This window comes from Epargyreus clarus, unplaced genomic scaffold, assembly GCF_041222505.1.
Source record: "Epargyreus clarus isolate Ecla_fem2 unplaced genomic scaffold, WU_Ecla_fem_2.2 ptg000012l, whole genome shotgun sequence".
In the NCBI taxonomy this organism is placed as follows: Eukaryota; Metazoa; Arthropoda; class Insecta; order Lepidoptera; family Hesperiidae; genus Epargyreus; species Epargyreus clarus.
Window position 1 is genome coordinate 8,644,272 of NW_027332220.1, and position 18,195 is coordinate 8,662,466.

The following is an 18,195-nucleotide window of genomic DNA, read 5'->3' on the forward strand; positions in this document are numbered from 1 at the left end:
GATCAATCTAATTACATTCCGTGGGTATTGTCAATATTTTCCTGTAAAATTTTCGCTTTTAAACATTTAACATGTTAAGTATATATTATTAGGCAGACATTGTAAATATTTTTAAATAAATAGAGTAATAGTATATGAGCTTGCAGTCCTACTGATATTAAATGACCACCGTCAATAGAAGTCTGTAACAGCATATAGAACAGGACTCAACATGAAGGCATTACAGATGTCACTCCTTAGAACTAAGATGATCGCCTCATACATATGTAACTTGAAGTTGATTTGAAGGTGGTAGAACCCTTTGTGGTTCGACTCCGGCGGAGCCACTCACACACTTATTTCTACCTAATCACAGCAGTGTTAGGCGCTGCTGTGTTCCGGTCTGAAGGGTGTGGTAAGGGAGACAGACTTTTCGGAGGCGTTCCAGCTTAGTCCTCAGGGGTAGCGGCGCATCTGTGGCCGACCTCAGGTAGGAATATCTAATCCTATCTGGGGTTGTTCACAGATGTCCATGGGCGGCAGTAGCCACTTACCATCAGGTGGACTGCATGCTCGTCTGCTACACTAATATTATAAAAAAAAAAGTTAGCTGGCATCACATCCACCCTTTCGGCTCTTCCACTGAAACGCAAGTAGTATGCTAGAAATAAGTGTGGCGGTTATACAATGTACCCCGACGTGATCTGAACACGCAACCTTCTGATTAATATTTTATCATTTCTTATTATTCTTATTGGTCGCTTACTTTCGTTTCTTAATTGTATATATATATATATATAAATCTATAATATAGTGTGTCGTGTAAATAGCTTCGGAGTATCATTTCCAACGACACACGACTACACATCCTATAGAAACAAGAGTGTTTGCCACGATGGGATTCCTCATAAAGTCTATCTCTTTAATACCTTTAATAATAAATTACTTTATGTTTCCTGTTATTCTGTATTATTATTTGTTTTGGCGTTATTATTATGAGCATACTTAAAGGTACAATACCCTAATACATTGTTTTTACACGTTATCAGTCCAGTTTTGCGGTTTTGCACACCAAAATATTGCACTCGGCTCTCTAAGGCACAATTCCCATTGGCCAATACGAATTCCCATTTATTATCTGCTTATTAATAGAAAGCAATAAATGGTGATCGAAACCAATCGCTTAAAAAACATTTTTGACGAACATGCATTTAATCACCTTCTTACTCTATCGACTCGCCTCGACCCACTTTCACATGTATCGCGATATAATATATTTCATATTATATTCTACCAATATGTAGAAGGTGATAGAGCCCTTTGTGGTTCGACTCCGGCGGCACCACCAACACACCAATTTCTACCTCATAACAGCAGTGTTAAGCGCTGCTGTTTTCTGTTTTGAAGGGTGTGGTAAGGGAGACATACTTTTCCAAGGCGTTCCAGCTTAGTCCTCAGGGGTAGCGGCGCATCTGTGGCCGACCTCAGGTAGGAATATCTAATCCTATCTGGAGATCTATTTCCTACCTGGGGTTGAGATGTCCATGGGAGGCAGTAACCACTTACCATCAGGTGGACTGCAAGCTCGTCTGCTACTCCTAAATTATAAAAAAAATGTGCGTCAAAGTTACCCGACACCATTGCACTGCGGTCGGCTAAAACTTGTACTCTGATAGTGCGGGAGTCACACATGTCGTCGATATTTGCACCCCACGACAAAAAAGACAAAACACAGCAATAGATGCTGTAACTCGACCATAACCTACACAATCCGAACCTGAATCTTAGTATGGATTGACCCTAAGGAAAACCGATATAAAATCACCGTACCTGCCTTGATACTCTCATTCCACTTCACAGTTTCTGTGAAGTGAGTAACTATTTTCGTTTCTTGTTTTAATTCATTTAAAGTTCATTAATATTCCATCATGGCCGATGTTGCTCAAAGCCTGCAACTGCTCTTCGATCGTCCAGGAGAGCCGATGCTCACACCGAAAGGCGATGAAAATGCATTGTTTTTGCTGTCCAAAGAGTTCTTGGTAAGTCTCAACGTACTAGCATTATCTGCGGTATAATTTTTTATGCAATAAAGTTGTAGAAATGATAAAGACATATAGCCCACGCAACTGAACGTAGAATCCTAGTTTTTTCAAAGTCGGTCAAAAACGTGTAAGTAGATATTATTTTCCTTTTCATTTTCCATATGAATAACTATTATCAGTGACACATACAAGTTGCGATAAAAGATGCACAGTATTTGCAATACACGCGACCAACCATATAAAAAATGAGATAAGTAATCTAAAAAGGACGTCATACGAGGATTACGTACCAAGGAAGCAAAAAAGATCACCACGATCTTCAAACTCGAGGGCGCAAAAGCTTTAAACTCAAGTGCACTAAATTCAGACCTTACCAAAGACACTCGTGACACTACTTACAACACTGCACATTGTTTATCAACCATTTTACAATTATCTTCTTCTTATTCTACTTCTCTTCTTCTTCTTATGGTGGTAGAACCCTTTGTGGTTCGACTCCGGCGGCACCATAGCCACACCTATTTCTACCTAATAACAGCAGTGTTAGGCGCTGCTGTGTTCCGGTTTGAAGAGTGTGGTAAGGGAGACATACTTTTCCGAGGCGTACCACCTTAGTTCTCAGGGGCAGCGGCGTATCTGTGGCCGACCTCAGGTGGAAATATCTAATCCTATCTGGGGTTGATTACAGATATCCATGGGCGGCAGTAGCCACTTACCATCAGGTGGACTGTATGCTCGTCTGCTACTCCTATATTATAAAAAAAATCTTTAACAAGTACAAACGGCACAGGTGAATATAGACCACAATTTTGATGAACATTTTTTTCCAGCCTAAGGATTTCGAAAACATCGGCCTTGAGATAAACAACCGTTTCAGTAGAGATGCCTCCCAGACCATTCCCCTGCAGAACCTGAAGCAGCTTCCCAGCTTCCCGAAAGCCAGCAAACTGCCGGCAGACGCCGACTTCTCTATCTTCCTGCCCGCGCACCAGGAAATGGCTGATGAAGTCATTGATATTCTTATGGGTAAGTCTGAGAACATATCTAAACTCAGTTTAAGATCACGTTTAAATTCATATCGGTCTGCCATGTAGCGTTTCCAGTTCGATTCTCAGTCAATCGGAAGTATTAAGATTTCTATTCGTTCTTAGCTACAAAGATAGAAGACATATACCTATTTCATTCTAGGGGTGCCTGAAAACAATCTTCAACAGTTCCTGTCAACGTGTGTGTTCTCAAGAGTGAACCTCAACGCGCAACTCTTCAATTACTGCTACTCCGTCGCATTGATGCACAGGTGTGTAATAATTACCTACTTAGTTTAGAACTTAAAAATATATTACTACTTAAATCCCTAACAAAGTCTGTTGAATATTAAAAACAAAGTTAGCACATAATTGATAATTTAATAGTTGGAGAGAAGATACTTAATTGCTTGTGATAAAAACTGATTCTATAGTTTTAACACAAAATTACTATTCCTACCTGAGATCGGCCACAGATGCCCCGCTACCCCTTAGGACTAAGCTGGAACGCATTGGATTAACGCTGCTGTTATGAGGCAGAAATAGGTGTAGCGGAGGTGCCGCCAAGGTCGAACCACCTTCAAATTCACAAATCAAATTTACAGCACGTACATACTTATTATTGATTAGTAAAATCAACAAAAACATCTTTTAATAGCTTAACTTTCTTGAAATTTAAAAGAAAAGTAAAGTATTTCTAATATCACTTAAATTGCTAAATTAAAAGCCACGAATACGAATAAAACGAAAAATACGTAGTAGTACGTAGTAATAAATAGTAATTGCTAAATAAAAATTTAGTGTAAATATAATATTTATCCTTATGTATCCTCAAAATAACCTCATAAAACAATAACATGGCTTAATTTTGAATACTAATGAATGTTGTGGTTAGGTAAATTAAATATAGGGATGACAACATTCCTTGTTTATTTTACCTGATATACCGAGACAAGGAAAATTGTGCTGTTTTGCTTACATGTTATAATTAGCTACTTACAGCTAATATTATAAATGCTAATGTGAGTATGTTGGTTCATTAGTTTACTACACTTACACGAAAATAACCGATTATCATGATTTTTTTATACGCGTTGTCAGGGTTCAGAAAATTAAGGGTAGGTAGGTACCTCTTACTCTGAGAAAAAGTACCGTTCCCTATAGATAGGTAACGACCTCTGAACAATGTACCTACATTGTGCATAAGAAAACCCGCTAATATAAATTTACATGATATGATCAATTTATACTTCCCGCCATCTTGTATCTAACCGACGGACTTGAATTAAATGTTAAACTTTAATAGTTCAATAACTACATTATAATCTTACCTATATATAAACTTCTCGTGTCACAATGTTTCTAATATCACGAATATCGAAACGGCTTTACCGGTTTTCACCAAACTTTATATGCATATTCAGTAAGTCTATTTTTCATACCATTTCATATCTCTTTTTTATTTATATGACAACACAACGTTTGACGGGTTAGCTAGTATACTCTAATATTCCTATTTAAAAAGACTAGTGAATGTCCTATATCTACATAATTTCTTTTTTTCGTTTCCATTACTGGCTTCTTGTCCATACAGCTTTTACCCTATCATGTTACTTTCGGAAATATTTAAGGATTTATTTAAGCACGTCTTTTGTGATAAAATTTTACAGAATTATTTTAACGACAATTTTAAAGTCATAGAAGCCTTCGAGAATCACCACTTTACTTTTGGAAACTATGAGTTGTGGCTCAAAGCGCGATCTCCGTTACATTATGACAAAAAATAATATTTACACGATCAGTCGTTGCATGTACCTAGATGTATATAAGCTCGATATCAAGGATCGATTCGATCATATGTAAAAATTCACACTTAGGATACTTGAGTTTACAACAACAGTATTTAGCGTTGCTGCGTGTTTTTAAAGTGTGGTAAACGGTAAGGGACATAGGTAAAATTATGTGACACGTTCACTTTATTTTTAATTAGTCCTCACAGGCACAACGCATGTCTCCAGGTAGAGAATTAATTAAAGATGTCCACGGCCGACAGTTGTTACTTACCATAAAGGAGCTGCATGCTCGGTTACTACTTCTATAATATAAAAATAAAATCATTCTTACAGACGTGACACCCGCAATGTCCCGGTTAACAACTATGCTGAAACATTTCCAGCTAATTTTGTGTACTCCAAGGTGTTCGCCCAAGCCCGTGAGTCTGCGGCTGTAGCTACCAAGGGAGGACCGGTAATAATATTATTAAACCATAATTAGGGTTCATACATAGGTATACAGACAGACCATGTGGGATACGTGCCGTGACACACAAATTGTATTTTCCTAAACAATGCGTATTCGCGTATCTATATCTGCTATAACAAAACTGTGCGGATATAGTTCGTGTCTGTCAAAATATTGTGTAGAAAATATGATTTTGTCTGTCATGGCCCGTGTCTGACACGTTCAGTGTAGGTGGATATACGCCCAAATCCAATCAAATAATTTTTTTTAATTCAAAATGGGTTCTTTGTAGAGCACTTTTTGAATGTCATTACATCTAGAACTATTAACGGATGAGAAACGGGATATGATACACATTTTATTAGAATCCACGGAAGATAAAACATTAGCTAAGATCGTTCAATTCTTAGTAAAAGGCCACGTTTACAATGTCTCCAAAGATGGACTGTTAACTAAGTACGATTATGTTTTAGCGCACGCCCGTTGTCATCCCAAGGGATTATACTGCGAACGACTTAGACATTGAGCATCGCGTAGCGTACTGGCGTGAGGATCTTGGTATCAACCTCCACCACTGGCACTGGCATCTCGTGTACCCCTTCTCCTCCACCATCAGAGCCATCGTAGACAAGGATCGCCGAGGCGAACTCTTCTTCTACATGCACCAACAAGTTATTGCGCGGTATGTATCAAAATAAACTTTTCGGTACTTCATCGCTATTTGTAGTGATCCAAGTTTTTTAAAAGGACTTATATTTCCATATCACATTATTTTGTAATCTAATGGAATAAACCATTTTGCAGGTACAACTGCGAGCGTCTCAACAACGCGTTGGCTAGAGTGAAGAAGTTCAGCAACTTCAGGGAGCCCGTCGCCGAAGCGTACTTCCCCAAGCTGGACAGTCTGACGTCAGCGCGCGGCTGGCCCCCGCGGCAAGCCAACATGCGCTGGCACAACCTCAACCGTCCCGCAGACGGCCTCGTCATCACCATCGACACCATGGAGAAGTGGAGGCGCAATATCGAAGAAGTAATTGCGACTGGAATAGTTCAGAAGGTAAAATAATCTAAATATTTATAATAATAACCTGTCAGTGTTCTTTTCTAATATTGCGATGATTTATTTATTTCTTTATTTATTATGGTTGATAGAGGTATATATGGCTGTTTTCTTATTATAACGCAGATTTGTAGAATGAAAGCCTGTTCGCGATATGTGCAATGAGAGGCAAGTTGCATGATTGAAATATTGCCCATATTATACATATGTATGGGTATCGTAAAAGCGTCCCTGTAGTACCGGGACCAGAATAGGGCTGCGGTATCCTCTGCCTGTCGTAAGAGGCGACTAAAAGGGGCTTCTGGGGTTGCGGGTGGCAAGAGTGGGAGCTCAAACCGTCCAGCAAGCGACCCCGGGAAGGACAGCAGTTTTTGTGGTCGCATATCGCTGTAATCACCAGAGGAGCTTAAATTGCTCCCCCCAGGGCAGAGCCCGATAGAAGGGCATCGCGTTAGGAGGACTCCGGTTGTGTTCCGTTGGAGATCCCGGAGTTCGCCACCAAACACTGAGAACGGCCACCGGGGGGGGTTTTAGTGCGGTAAAAATCCCACGTAACCCGGCGTCACTCCCATGGCGTCAGATACCTTTTGAAGGTTTCCCCCTCGTCAACAAAAAAAAAAGGTGTAAAAGTTTTACTTTTTTGTTTTGATAGAATTTCAACCGACGGGCGATCCTAAACCTAGATCCGATTCATGTGGTGGACTATCCATCGAGATATCTGTTGTTTTATTGCGAAATTCCTTAAGAAATACAAAAAAAAAATAAGTCTTAATCTGTAATGGCTAGTTTTCCTTGTTTTGTAAAAGTTGCGAGGAGTAAAATACAAGTTGCTTGCAGGCGGACGGCACTACTCAGGATCTGGATATCGACACGCTGGGCAATATTATTGAGTCCAGCATCCTATCTCCCAACCGTGAGTTGTACGGGAACCTGCACAACCTCGGACATAGTTTCGCAGGCTACATGCATGACCCTGAAAATCGATACCTCGTAAGTACAAAACAAGTTGGAATGAACTTCCTCCTGAGGTATTCCCTGAAACGTAAAACGTAATATTAAGCAAGATTTAGGGCCGGATTTGGAGGAGAACAGGCATACCTAGTGCCCGAGTTCTTCATAAGAGGCCCACGTAATAGAAAAAAAACAATTTCGATGGGTCAGCAACTATAAAATTTTTTATTCTAAACAGTATTTTTTCGCTTTTTAATTACCTTCTTTTTTGTTAAAATAATTTTATTTCTTACAATAATTTTTCAGAAAAAGTGAAGGGAAAAATTGTCCCCATTGGACAAATAAGGAGCTCCTTCGTTGCCGAAGGGCCTCCAGACCTTAAAATCCGGCCTTGCCAAGGATTTTCGAATATATTTTATAATGAACACTACTTAAGTTTCTTAAATGAAGATTCTTTTAATCATCATCAATTGAGTAAATGTGTTTGTGCAACAGGAACCTTTCGCCGTAATGGCGTCCGAGGCTACAAACATGCGTGACCCCATATTCTACATCTGGCACGCGTTTATCGACGACTTCTTCCAACGCTTCAAGGAGTCCTCACACGTAAATCGCTACCTGGCTTCCGAGGTATGTAGATAGACCTCTAGCGGCTTAAGGGGGTGGCGAAAGGGACAGTCCGCCCCGGGCCTACGATCCTGGGAGGCTTCAAACACAGTCGCTACAAAAAAAAGTCGTCAGAACCAAACAATATATGAAAAGTGTATCACTCCGCGAAAAAAAGGTCACCGAATAATTCTATGACACATTTGTCATTTTGTAAAATCAAAGTTTTTAACACTTTTGGGAGCCTCCAGTCAACTTTCCGCCCCAGGCCACTGTCGACCTTAGCCCGCCACTGAGATAGACCATTGTCTTTGAATTTGTTGCAACCTAAATACTATTTTCTACCAGACATCAGGCTTGATATAAGTAAGCTTATTTCTGGTCGATCGATGTCTTTATAACATTGAAGTAGAGAACGATAATGCACTCCACAAGATAGTAAATGATATGCGTTCTCGCTACTTTTTTTAAGCTATTATGTATTCAAGCGAATTATGTATTCAATTCATAAGGCCACATCCAGTGAAAAGTCCAATATGACCGAATATTTTGTTATTGAACAAAGATTACGACACAGTGTAGTTTTTGTAAAAAAAATAACAAATAAATGCCGACTTCTGTGTCACTGCAGAGTGGAGGGTAGCTGAAGTGGATGTTGGTTTGGTACATGGTTCTGAAGTCGGTGCTAAATATATTTCGTTGGATAACGGCGTAAACAGCGTGTTCAATATGAGCGCCGGCTTCGGAGATATGTGCTGAGCCAAAATTTGTTTCAGTTGATTTTTGCTTTGTAGTGACATGGAAGTCGATTGTATTTTTTAATTAATTTTTTTTTCACCTTTTTTGGTGATGACATACTAAAAATCTTACAAATGCACTAGTCGCCCTTACGATTTTTGAAAGTTCTCCTCGATTTCTCTGGTCATCAGACCCTTATTTTCTTATAATGGAACTACTTTGGAAATATCTTTTTTTCCAACAAAATAAAAATCATCAATCAGTTCGGTTCATAAACGACGAAGTTATCCGCGAACAAACAAAAAAACGACATATATACGGTAGAATTGAGAAACCGCCTCATTTTGTGAAGTTGGTTAAAAAAGACTATTCTCGTAAGGGACGTACAAATACCTCAGTATAAAATATATTTATTATTTAGTATTTTTAAATATCAGCATCAGCATCAGCTGATATTAATCTGAGAAAATCAGCATCAGCATCAGCTGATCTAGTAAAAACCTGCATCAGCAACAACCCTGATTGCTACACCTTAACATCTGTAATCAACTACTTATATACAACCGCGTTTCTACCTGACGCAAATCACGGGTCCATCATCTATTTCTGAGGACTAAGACCCTCAACCTCATAATATGTATATAAATAAGCCAGCACAACAATATATGTATATAAATAAGTACACAAAAATACTGCTCCAAGGTAACCATTATGTTACATATTTACTGATATAAAAATAACTTATTGTTAAAAGATAACTTATTCTTCATTTGTGACCCATGAGGTGTACCGACCGCTTGACACAAAGTTCGTTCGTTACTAAATACCCTTACTAAAAAAGTTCTGAATTTATCTTGCCTCTAGACAAATACTCACAAAAATGTACATTAGCAATACTCGTGCTAGCTTTTTTTTTATAATATAAGAGTAGCAGACGAGCATGCAGTCCACCTGATGGTAAGTGGCTACTGCCGCCCATGGACATCTGTAATCAACCCCAGATAGGATTAGATATTCCTACCTGAGGTCGGCCACAGATGCGCCGCTACCCCTGAGGACTAAGCTGGAACGCTTCGGAAAAGTCTGTCTCCCTTACCACACCAAATACAGTTAGCTACAGTTGATGCTCAAACTTTACATCATTACAGCTTGAGAATCCTGGCGTGACCATCACATCAGTAAACATAGTGAGCACTGGATACGATGACAACGTGCTCAACACCTTCTGGATGCAGAGCGATATAGACATGTCCCGTGGGCTCGATTTCTCCGACCGTGGGCCTGTATACGTGCGATTCACGCACCTCAATCACCGCCCCTTCAGCTACGAGTGAGTATCCTACTTATATCAATGTGTTTTTATACAGCAGTACAGCAAACGAGCACGCAGTTTACTTGACGGTAAGTGCTGCCGTCCCCCATATACGAAACGTATAGGTACTTGCAAGAAACAGAAATATATCATCATCAACCTATTACTGTCCCACTGCTGGGCACGGGTCTCTTCTCAGAGTGAGAAGGAATAGGCCATAGTCCACCACGCTGGCCAAATGCGTATTGATATATAATATATACATAGAACTATAGTTATACTTACCACCACCACTCGTTTCGTTCCATTCCCGGGTAAATTGACTCTACTACGTTTATAGACATTGTAATCGCTAAGCTAATCAATTACACTAGCAGGCGGCAGAATAAGCTTTTCTATACTAATATTATAAAGAGGAAAACTTTGTTTGTTTGTTTGATTCTAATGAATAGGCTCAAAAACTACTGGACCGATTTTAAAAATTCTTTCACCATTCGAAAGCTACATTATCCACGAGTAACATAGGCTATATTTTATATGAAATATATTTGATAAATAGATTTTGAGGCGGTACAAAGTTTGCCGGGTCAGCTAGTTCATTTATGTATGAAACATGTACCTACTTCGTGTAGAAAGAGCTTTAAAAGTAAATTTGCACCACCTGGCGGCATATTAAGACAGGGCATTTTCAAATGGCAGAGATGCATATATAAGACACTGATTAGTTTTTGACTATAGCTATAACAATAAACATTAAATGCGCTTGCAGCATCAAGGTGAACAACACGGGCAACGCGCAGCGAGCTACCGTGCGCATCTTCATGGCGCCCAAGTTCGACGAGCGCCAGATGGAGTGGATGCTGTCCGAACAGCGCAAGATGTTCATCGAAATGGACCGCTTCGTCGTGCGATGTGAGCTACTTAAATTATACTACGCTTTATACACTAGACTAGATGTAACGTTGACATTTCAAAATCACCTACTTACCTTTACGCTGTTTGTCCACCGCCACCGTCGCCGAGCCGATACCGATAATTAATGACGGCACCGAAGTAGCGGACATTTTTTTTTTATAATATAGGAGTAGCAGACGACCATCCAGTCCACCTGATGCTAAGTGGCTAATGCCGCCCATGGACATCTGTAATCAACCCCAGATAGGATTAGATATTTCTACCTGAGGTCGGCCACAGATGTGCCGCTACCCCAGAGGACTAAGCTGGAACGCCTCGAAAAAGTCTGTCTCCCTTACCACACCCTTCAAAACGAAACACAGCAGCGCCTATCACTGCTGTTATTAGGTAGAAATAGGTGTGGTGGTGGTACCGCCGGAGTTGAACCACAAAGGGTTCTACCACCTTCAATACATACATTTATTATAGCCGCTTGTCCACCGCACGTCCGTCACCCGAGTCGTCGGTAGCGGCTCGGTGACGGTGCGGTGGACAAACGACCTTAGGCTACATACAGACTATTGTGTACAAAAGGTACCTGACGCTAGCAGATTATGTGATTATAAAGAAAGTACTTATTTATAATGTATTTATGACGATAAATATCAAAACATACAAATAGTTAAATATTTTGTAATAGCTAGTTATGTCATAACTAAATTGTAATTTATGTTATTTAGTGAAAAAAGGAAAGAACACCATTACTCGCACGTCGGAGGAATCAGAGTTGACGATCCCGTTCGAGCAAACGTTCCGCAACCTGCGCGCGGAGGGCGGCCAGCTGCCCTCCGAGGCGTACAACTTCTGCGGCTGCGGCTGGCCGCAGCACATGCTGGTGCCGCGCGGCACGGAGGTCGGCGCTCCGTACCAGCTCTTCGTCATGCTCTCCGATTACGAACAGGATAAGGTCGGTTTATTTTAAGATTAATAAAGCAAACAAGCATGTAGACCTCCTGGTGGTAAATGATCATTGCTGCCTAAGAACGTTGGTAACTAACTATATAGAACACGATTTATTCCTGAAGCCAATCACAATTCCTGAGGACTAAAATTCCCCCGAAACGCAAAACCTGTTTCTAACTATGAAGAAAATTGATGATTTTTAATTTATTTACACGATAGATACTTTTGTAAGAAACTTTTATAGGACTATTTCGATATGAATAAAATGAATTAAGAATAATAACTTAAGAATCAGGACAAAGCAAGTGAAATTGCAATATTCTAATAATTATTTCTGTACCTAGATTGAACAGCCTGATGGCTCAAAGTCGGCATGCGTTGAAGCGTCCAGCTTCTGCGGGCTCAGGGACAAGAAGTACCCTGACAAGCGCGCCATGGGCTTCCCCTTCGACCGGCCGTCCAGCACCGCCGAGAAAATCAAGGACTTCATCCTCCCCAACATGGCACTCACAGACATCACCGTCCGACTTCAGGACGTAGTGGAAAAAAACCCCAGGAATTTATTTGACTAAAACATTAAATAGGCCTTTTCATTGTCGCGCGGGCTTATGTCCACGTGCGTATCTCACCTGCATACGCGCCATTCGTATCGTATTGTTTATTAAAGTTATATATCTTCATTTAGTTTGACGCCTTATGCAAATAAGAAGTAAGCTAATTTTATACCACACTATGATATTAGCGTAGATATTTAAATAATTTGTGATAGCATTAGAAGGTGAATTTCAATAAATATTTTAATAGAATGGTGTTAGACGCGAGCTAACTACTAAGCGAGCTCTAGATATAACAGACATCTCGAATAGGCCATCGCGCAACTAATATTTTCAAAAATATGTATTTTTTATTGATGACGAATATATAAATGAACTTGTAGTGTAACTACTAAAAACTCATTGTAACGATATATAAATTAAAACGAATTATGACTATAACTTTATAAATGCGCAAGAATTGCGTACGTGTGACTTCTAATATACTATCTAAGTATAAAATAAATATAATTTAAATACCTAACGATAGAATAAGAGTGGCACGAATGCAGACCAACAGATCCGTACCAGCGTGGTTGACAGAAGGCCCTTATTCCAGTACTAATGTGTAAAATAATAAAATATAAATGTGAAAGGCTGATAGACTAAGTTTTATGATTAAGTTAAGTTTTGTAAATAATTATTAGAGTTACGGAACTAGAATAGGTGACCAATTTGCCTTAAATAAATATATGTTTACTTGCAATAATTAATGTGTATTTTACTTCAACCTACCAGTTTGACGCAATATTTTATACATGGATGTATAATATATAATTCGCCAAGTACGAGTCGAACTTGCACATGAAGGTTTCCGTACCACCAAGTGTTCATTATTTTTTACTTTATTCATTTTATTATTTTCAACAATACGTAGTTATATGATACAACAATAGATGGCGTTGGGGTGATGATGAATGATACGTAAACAACGTATAATAAAATTAGAATAACTATATCAAAATATGTTTTATTCTTATTTGTATTTATTATAATACCAGTTATAGTAGTAAACAGTACAGTTTCTAGTACGGTTTAACAGTTGGGTCGAAAAATGCCGATAAAATCCGATTTGTTTTATGGAGACCCCCTTCAATATTCAATTTTATTTTATTTTTAATATGTGTTGTTATAGCGGCCACCGTTGTGCATCCTCTGTAAAAAAATCATGTGTCTATTTATTACGGTTCAGGTGATATAGCCCTGTGACACACGGACAGACGGATAGACGGCGAAGTCTTAGTAATAGAGTTCCGTTTTTACCCTTTGGGTACGGAACCCTAAAATGTCATTGATTTTATATGCTTTATTTCCATAAAGTAATCTTTTATGGTACTTTAATTTAAAGGAGCTGAGTGATGATACTCTATATCTAAAAGTACTACTAACTACTATCTATATATATACTTTATATCTATCTATGTTTATCCTTTCTCACACATGGTGCCTCAGGTGGACCACGTGATCCGACAGGCCCGTGCTGCACGAGCGATGCTCCGACCAGTTCTTTCATCTCATCTACCGACCCGCACCAAACTAAGGGTGTACAAGACGTACGTCCGATCACGTCTAACCTACGCGGCACCGGCATGGCATGCTCTGGTGTCAGAGTCTAACATTTTCATCCGTTGCATAGATACAAACTGTTTCTAAAAAAATAGATTCGAACACGTAATTTATATAATCGATTTATAAAAAGTCGATTAATATTACTGTAAAATCGATTATTAAAAATAATAGTCGAATAAAATAAAAAACGACTATTTTTTTACATCTCTAATTTAAGGTTCTGAGACTTCTGAGTAACTTTTATTTCTGCAAGAATCTACACGTTTAGGGATGGCGATCTGAGATGAATTAAACGAAGGATCGATTTTCGGATGAAAAAGAACGATTATTTTAATACATAGATCTCTATTTCTCTAATAACGAATCCTATCAGTGCATCGTAGAAAACCGAAATTCGATATTTAGAACGTATTTCAGTGATTATTTGGTATACACAATAACATCCCGAAAATAGTTTAAGCCTCGATTTTTTTTGGATCCCTATGCATTTTGGGCATACGTATAATTAAAAAAAACTCTTTTGTCATTTACCCACAGAATATTTTTACTTTTATGAAAAGTAATTAATAATAAGATTCTATTAGAATAATACTTCATCCATATCCTACAAATAATTATAATTTTAAATTTGAAAACCTTGTTGGCACAGATTTCTGTGGGATATTATGTGTTTATTAATTGTCTGTGATTATATTACGAAGTCTGGCTGGCTGACTTGCACAGGAATTTTCCTGTTTTTAATTGACCTCTTTTTCCATTGAATGCAGTTTATACGGGGGTAAATATCCCCAGTATACAAAGGTCATAAAGGTCACTATTGTCACAAATGTCACTGTCACAACCAAAACATAACCTAATTCCTTTGGGAAATTCAAAACAAAATGTTACTCAATAAATTAAATTTAAAACCGATTTTTCGACATTACCCGCTACTATCAAATGGAATATGCAGAAATTTTGCATCCGACGCTCCAAATTCAGAGACAGTAGATCTAGCGTACGCATCATACGAGAGCACTTCTGACACCGACAATACTTCTCAACCACCTCTAGTCATTTTACATGGTTTGTTAGGATCGAAAAATAACTGGAATAGTATGAGCAAAGCTATCCACCGGACGACTGGGAGGAAAGTGATTAGTATAGATGCCAGAAACCACGGCGACAGTCGACACTCAACACAGCATACCTATTTACACATGGCTCACGATGTGATGAAGTTGTTGAAGAAGTTGGAGCTGTCCAAAGTGTCTCTCCTCGGCCACAGTATGGGCGGGCGCACTGCTATGGTGCTGTCACTGCTCTGTGTAAGTTGTACGTAGTTCCATCGACTCATTGAATTACTTTCACCGTTGTTAGTCAATCAAAATACTAATACAAATCATTATTCAAAGTAGTAGTACTAATACAAAGAGAAAAACACTAGCATGAGGTGTTGCAACTTAGCTCTTAGGAGTAGTAATGCATGTGCTGGTAATGCATTACCAGCATATGCATTACTACTATGGTGATACTCAAGGGGGTCTACAAGGAGACGCCGGCCGAAGAGCTAACGAAACTCATTATTGGTCAAAATGCTGAAATTGCAGCATTACAACCAAATGAGGATGACATACAATTTAGGTTCCAAAGATCCAACAGAAACCAAAAATTATATAATGCAGTCCTATTGACAGCACCCAAGATCTGATCTTGATCTCTGAGATCTGGAAACAGGTGCACCTGTTTCCTACTTCCGGATGAACTCATATCCTATCTGAAGTTGATTATAGATGTTTAGGGCTTAATATTAAGTTATGTGCATGTTTGCTATCCCAATCTTAAAAAAATATATATTTATAAAAATATTATAAAACACAGGAACAATGTGTCTACTAATTTATGTTTTAAAACAAAGAAGTGCAGTGTCAGAGGATGATTTCTTCAATTTATTATTATTTAGCAGTTTAAGTTAGCAAAAATTCTCATCAGTCTTATAAGATGTAATTAATATAAAGTACATTAATAGATTATAATTAATATAAAGTAGGTACATAAACACAATTATTGGTACTTTTAAATGGAAATACAAAAAATCAATAATTCCTGTCCTATTTTCTTTAAGAGATTCAATAACCTGAACAATATATAAGTTGACATATTCTATTTCAGTCCGACTTAGTATCCAGTTTAATTGTAGTGGACATTTCACCAGTTAAGACAAGCCCACAGGTATTCTCCATGATCAACTTATTTGATGCCATGACAGCAGTGTCTATAAGGGCTGGCATAGCCATGTCTAAGGCAAGGAAACTGGCCGATGACCAGCTCAAATCAGTAATACCTGACCTCAACCTTCGAAACTTCTTAATAACCAACTTAGTTCAAACGAATACTGGGACGTACACTTGGAGGGTCAATATACCAGCTTTAAAAGAAAACTTTCAGGGTCATATAGCTTGCTTTCCATCCAACCTCAAAGGACTACAGTATTGTGGACCAACTCTGTTTATAGGAGGATCACTGTCAGACTATATTGGGTAAGATTATTTATACTTAAAGTTGGTAGAAGCCTTTGTTGGTTAAACTCTGGCGGCACCATCGCCACATCTTTTTCTGCCTCATAACAGCAGTGTTAAACGCTTTGAAGGGTGTGGTAAGGGAGACATAATTTTCTGAAATGTTCCAGCTTAGTCCGCAAGGGTAGTGGCGCATCAGTAATTTAATGTTACAAATAAGATATTATTATGATGGTTTTTAGCTTGTCTTTTTAATTTACCATTACGATAAAAAACACTAACAAAGTATTCATTTTTACAGCAAAAATGACCTGCCAGAAATACAAGAGTACTTCCCCTTGGCTGATCTGACGTTTGTGGAAGGTGCAGGTCACTGGGTACACAGCCAAAAGCCAGAAAAGTTCCTTGAGATTGTATGCAAATTTTTAACAGAGAAGTGAGATGGCTAGTAAAGTAGGAATTACCAAGTGATCAAGCGATTCTCATTTTTATATGTGATTTTAGTACAAATTGTATGAAAATTTAGATAATATTAATGTAAATAAATTCCCAGCTATACATTGTTAATATATTGAAAGTATAAATAAAAGCTTTTTTTATTTCGAATGAAAAATAATGGCGGTTGTTAGGCGTGGAGTTAATCCGTGGGCGACAGTTCCTGATGCTTAAAATATGTTGAAAGTATAAATTGTACAGAAAATTAATTAATGAAAAAACTGAATTGATGACTGAGTGGCGCACGGTGCGGACCAACTAGGCTAGATCCAACTTGTAGGCTAATTTGACCATTCACCATTGTTTTCAAATGTACATTATACTAGTACCTACATCTTGATGGCGTGGCGTATGATAACGTCAATTATGGCCAACTTATGGCCTGGGTGCAGGGTACAGGGTGAAATTTTCAAAAAGGCCTTCAGGGCCAAATCCGAAACTATAAGAATTAGCGAAAAATGCTGAAAGGAGTTACGAGGCCGATTTTGATAAAAACTAAAACTGAATCATTCGTATTTAAAATATCTTTTTCCCCAGCCGGGAATCGAACGATTTCATTTTGAAAAAAATACACCTATATTATTCCACTATCTGTTAGTGTTGCTTATAAGTTATTTTACTATTACTAGTATTTAAACGAAAAATCCTGAGACGTATTTTCGGTGCAGTGCAAGAAAATGGGGTTTGGCGAACTCGATACAACCACGAGGTCTACCATATGTATGATGAGCCCAACGTTATCAAGGTTATTAAAGTTGGACGCCTACGATGGGCAGGACATGTTGAAAGAATGGGTGAAACGAGGGTACCCAAACGTCTACTAAATGGTAAGCCAGATGTGCGAAGAAATCGTGGAAGGCCAAAACTCAGGTGGCTAGATGGAGTTGAACAGGACCTGAAGACTCTGGGCGTGACGAAGTGGAAAGAGAGAGCCAAGAATAAACCAGATTGGAGAAATATTCTGGACCAGACCAAAGCCCACGCGTGGCTGTAGCGCCTTAGGTAATGATGAATGTTATGTGGCAAATTAAAGGAAAATGATTTTTTTTAAAGAAAAAACATATTTTTTCATACATTGGCATACTAATCCTTAAGGATTATACATAACATATGACTTATGTCTTTAAGGACTATACATAAGTCATAACATCAAAGAATTTGATGATTAATCAACTAATTCTTTGATGTTATGACCATGACATACAGCTTAGTATCAGAAAGTAGTAGGA

At 38.5% G+C, this 18,195-nt stretch overlaps 2 protein-coding genes across 2 annotated transcripts; both read left to right on the forward strand.

Moving 5' to 3' along the window:
* The first annotated feature begins 1,553 nt into the window (after positions 1-1,553).
* LOC140746326 (phenoloxidase subunit 2-like) lies at positions 1,554-13,113 on the forward strand. The gene is made up of 12 exons (XM_073078436.1): positions 1,554-2,018; positions 2,852-3,047; positions 3,210-3,318; positions 5,173-5,293; positions 5,761-5,969; positions 6,092-6,344; positions 7,185-7,337; positions 7,794-7,928; positions 9,791-9,972; positions 10,724-10,866; positions 11,589-11,815; positions 12,156-13,113. Exons 1-12 carry the CDS (start codon positions 1,908-1,910, stop codon positions 12,381-12,383), a joined length of 2,067 nt encoding a protein of 688 aa, XP_072934537.1. The 5' UTR covers positions 1,554-1,907; the 3' UTR covers positions 12,384-13,113.
* A 1,662-nt stretch (positions 13,114-14,775) lies between these two features.
* Positions 14,776-17,060, forward strand: LOC140746329 (sn-1-specific diacylglycerol lipase ABHD11-like). The gene is made up of 3 exons (XM_073078440.1): positions 14,776-15,280; positions 16,125-16,492; positions 16,773-17,060. Exons 1-3 carry the CDS (start codon positions 14,855-14,857, stop codon positions 16,909-16,911), a joined length of 933 nt encoding a protein of 310 aa, XP_072934541.1. The 5' UTR covers positions 14,776-14,854; the 3' UTR covers positions 16,912-17,060.
* Positions 17,061-18,195: the final 1,135 nt, after the last annotated feature.